The sequence below is a fragment of the Fulmarus glacialis genome, unplaced genomic scaffold (assembly GCF_000690835.1).
Source record: "Fulmarus glacialis isolate BGI_N327 unplaced genomic scaffold, ASM69083v1 scaffold6803, whole genome shotgun sequence".
In the NCBI taxonomy this organism is placed as follows: Eukaryota; Metazoa; Chordata; class Aves; order Procellariiformes; family Procellariidae; genus Fulmarus; species Fulmarus glacialis.
The window spans coordinates 3,627-6,771 of NW_009202255.1; the positions used below are offsets into that span (position 1 = coordinate 3,627).

Sequence of the window (3,145 nt, forward strand, 5' to 3'; positions counted from 1 at the left end):
GGATGGGGCTAACAGTTGTATCCCTCCCATTCCCATTAAGACAGCTGTATGTGCTGTGCACTTTGTATATCGCATCTTCTAGTGGTCGTGGAGCAGTGGGCTGTACGTGCTGTGGGTCAGGTACTATGAGTGGTTAGGAATCATCACCTGTCCGGGAGGGTGCCATGGGGTACTAACTACTACATTTCGGACTTCAATCCTCTTCATATACACGTATCTTTTAATCCGGCCCTGGCTGTCTGGGACGCTGCTGTTCCTGTGGGGTAAAGTGTTATAAACTGACTTTATCCGGCTTGGCATTGTGAAAAGGCATAAAGTAGAGGCAATGAAGTTACAGAAGTTGTGCCCTGGATTGTCGGTGTCCCTGTTAGCGCTGCTTATTTCAGCATTTGTGTGTGTCTGGTCTAGATCTGAAGAAGACTCCTCATCCTTCAGAAGTAGCATGCCCACAGTCTTCCTGGCCAATGATTCTTCTACAGCAAGCAGGACTTCTTCCTCATCCTAAGAAGCCTTCATCTCTTCCTATGTCAGTGGCTACAAGGCCAAGAGCCAGCTCACCACTGTCCCCACCAAAATCTCTCGGACTGGGGCCTTCCTTTCATCACACACAAGAAGAAGAGCTTGCAAAGGTGGTGGAGCAGGACCCTATGCTGGAGGAACTATGTAAGCCTTTGTGCTGTAAGCTTTGCAATGTCACTCTGAATTCAGCACAACAAGCCCAAGCACATTACCAGGTAAGGAGAGCAGCAGGAGGCACTTGATTTCAGGGCTGCTGCATCTGCAGCTTGTGTAGACATACCTGTGCCAGCACGTGCACTGCCAGTAGCGTTGCTGTGGTAGCACAGAGGTAAGTGTGGGCTAAAGCACAAGGACTAACTTAGCTTCTCAGGTGGGTTTTGAGTGGTGTGTTGAGGTGGCTGCACACCAGCAGCAGCATTTGAGTTAGCTCATCTGAAGCTACCTCTACACCATCTAATGTACTGGAAGCTGTGGCTAGAACTGCTCTGTAGACATATCTTCACCTTGCGTGAATTTGCTGGTTGTCCAGACATGCTGCAGTGCTTTCATTTAAGGTGTCATCACTGGAGCATGTTGCGAAAACTTTGTCCGCAAGGGCAGAGAAGTAATACCAAGATCGTATGGGTGAAAAGGCAGACACTTGTAATTTTCCTTTGTTTTATGCGATCTGTTTTCCACCTGTACACTCATCCAATAGAATAGAACTTCTGATTCCACGGACATGATCTGTAAGGCCTGGACAGATGTTTTCTGCTGGATCCAGCACTGCAGTTAAGAAAGGGAGCTGCTGCGATGTGCTCGTCACTGCCTCCTTCCTGAGGTTATGCACACGACTGATCTGCTGGTGGGGCCATTTATGCAGACTTTCTCATCTGCTTTAGACAGCATCAGCTGAACCAGCTCAGACCAAATTAATTTTGTTCAAGCTGGTCTGGTGGACTTGTCTGAAATAGGTTAGGGACTATTTGCATATGATTCTTCGCTGAGAGATCGAATATGTCATAGTCTTATGTTACCCTGGTTTACTAGTACCCTCTCCATATTTGCTATATTTATGTGAGATGTGGAGATAGTAACTTTTGCCACCAAAGGGTGGTTGTCCATATCCTCAGGACACCAGATCTTAGATTTGCTGTTGGCCCTGAAAAAGTGGTATCGTGCCAGTGAAGGGGTAGGTTGAATTAGCGTTACACTTCAATGGCTGGTTTCTGCCATGAGGGGACAGAAGTGCATTTATAGTACATAACTTGCATTTATGCATATGCCTTACTATATATCCACAATGCGTATACATACTCTCATGTAGCTCTGTCAGGTTTTCAAAACACCAAAAAGAACTATAGTACATGTTTTCCAAGAGAAAATAAAAATTTTAGATTCAATCTCATGTTTTAACTCATGCTTGCAATGAAAAGAAGTGTGTGTGTGTGTGTATGTCCAGGTTTATCAAAAAGCTATGCAAAGCAGTTAATGTTTCATGTTTAAAATAAAAAATGCTAGTTTTAAGTGAAATAGAAACAGATTGAGGAACTAATTGTAACCTTACTGACTTGAGAAAATCAGTTGAAAATGAGGCCCAATTGTGATAAGTGATGAGCATTTTGGAGAAAAGGGGGGGTGCCAGCATCTGTCAAGTTCAGAGCTGTTATTTTCTGAGTGACAGCTCCTTTACCTGAGACGCTATCTTCATGGCCACTTTCTCACTTTGGTCTCTGGATCCTTTTTCTTTCAGTGTAAGATACTATTATTAGGACAGTGATTAATCTGGGTTCTCTTTCTAGGGTAAAAACCACAGTAAGAAACTCCGAAATTACTATGCTGCCAATAGCTGTCCGGCACCTGCCAGAATGAGTAATTCGGTTGAGCCTGCCCCACCTCAGGTTGTCTCCCTTCCAGCTCAGGTAAGGCGTGGGAAGGTGACTGAAATCATGCTGCTTACTTGTCACCTAACCCCCAATAACAATAACTAGATCTCGCCCTTTGAGGAGTACGGCAGGAGTTGGGAAAGAATTTTCCTTGTGATGGCACAGGATGGTGGAAGTGGCCTGTTGTGAGATGTTTGCTTTCCTTTGAAGACGCAGATATTGATCTGCCCTTGCAGCAGAATATTGGACTTGAAATGTTCTATTTCTGTATGGCAAATACTTTGATTCCTAGGTAAGTCTGATGTGCTGCTGATTATGGTTGTTTAAGGGCAGGTATAAAACAGCATTGTTGGAGCTGGATTTGGACACGAGGGTGTGGCATCCACTCTGCACAATCATCCCTCCATTGTGTGAGGGAAGCCTACATGGAAAAAGTGCTTAGGTGCTCCTACACCCATTGCCCAGGGCTGTTATCTAATTCCCTTTTTGTTGTGCCTTTTGCAGTGCTCATTCCTGTGTGTAGGGTGAATGGATGGTTCCCTCCGTGATCCAGATTAATAGATTAATTCTATCTCGGGCACATTAGAGGCAAAAGAGATGATTTTTGCTTTCTTCTTCATTGCTTCTGATTGTCATGGGACTTAACAGCTAACCTCGCTCTTGCATGTGACTGTGCAGGGAACCACAGCTGGGCTGCAGGGGTCGAAGCTGTGCCTGTCACTTCCAAAAGCATAAGCCTCTGTTGTCTGTACAAAAGCAAA

The 3,145-nt window shown here is 45.0% G+C and overlaps 1 protein-coding gene across 1 annotated transcript in view; it reads left to right on the forward strand.

Moving 5' to 3' along the window:
- The first annotated feature begins 464 nt into the window (after nt 1-464).
- Nucleotides 465-3,145, forward strand: part of ZMAT3 (zinc finger, matrin-type 3) — a 5,521-nt gene continuing 2,840 nt past the window's right edge. Inside the window, exons 1-2 of the mRNA XM_009574219.1 lie at nt 465-734; nt 2,301-2,420. Coding sequence (XP_009572514.1) covers nt 465-734; nt 2,301-2,420 — 390 coding nt within the window. The remainder of the gene's footprint in view (nt 735-2,300; nt 2,421-3,145) is intronic.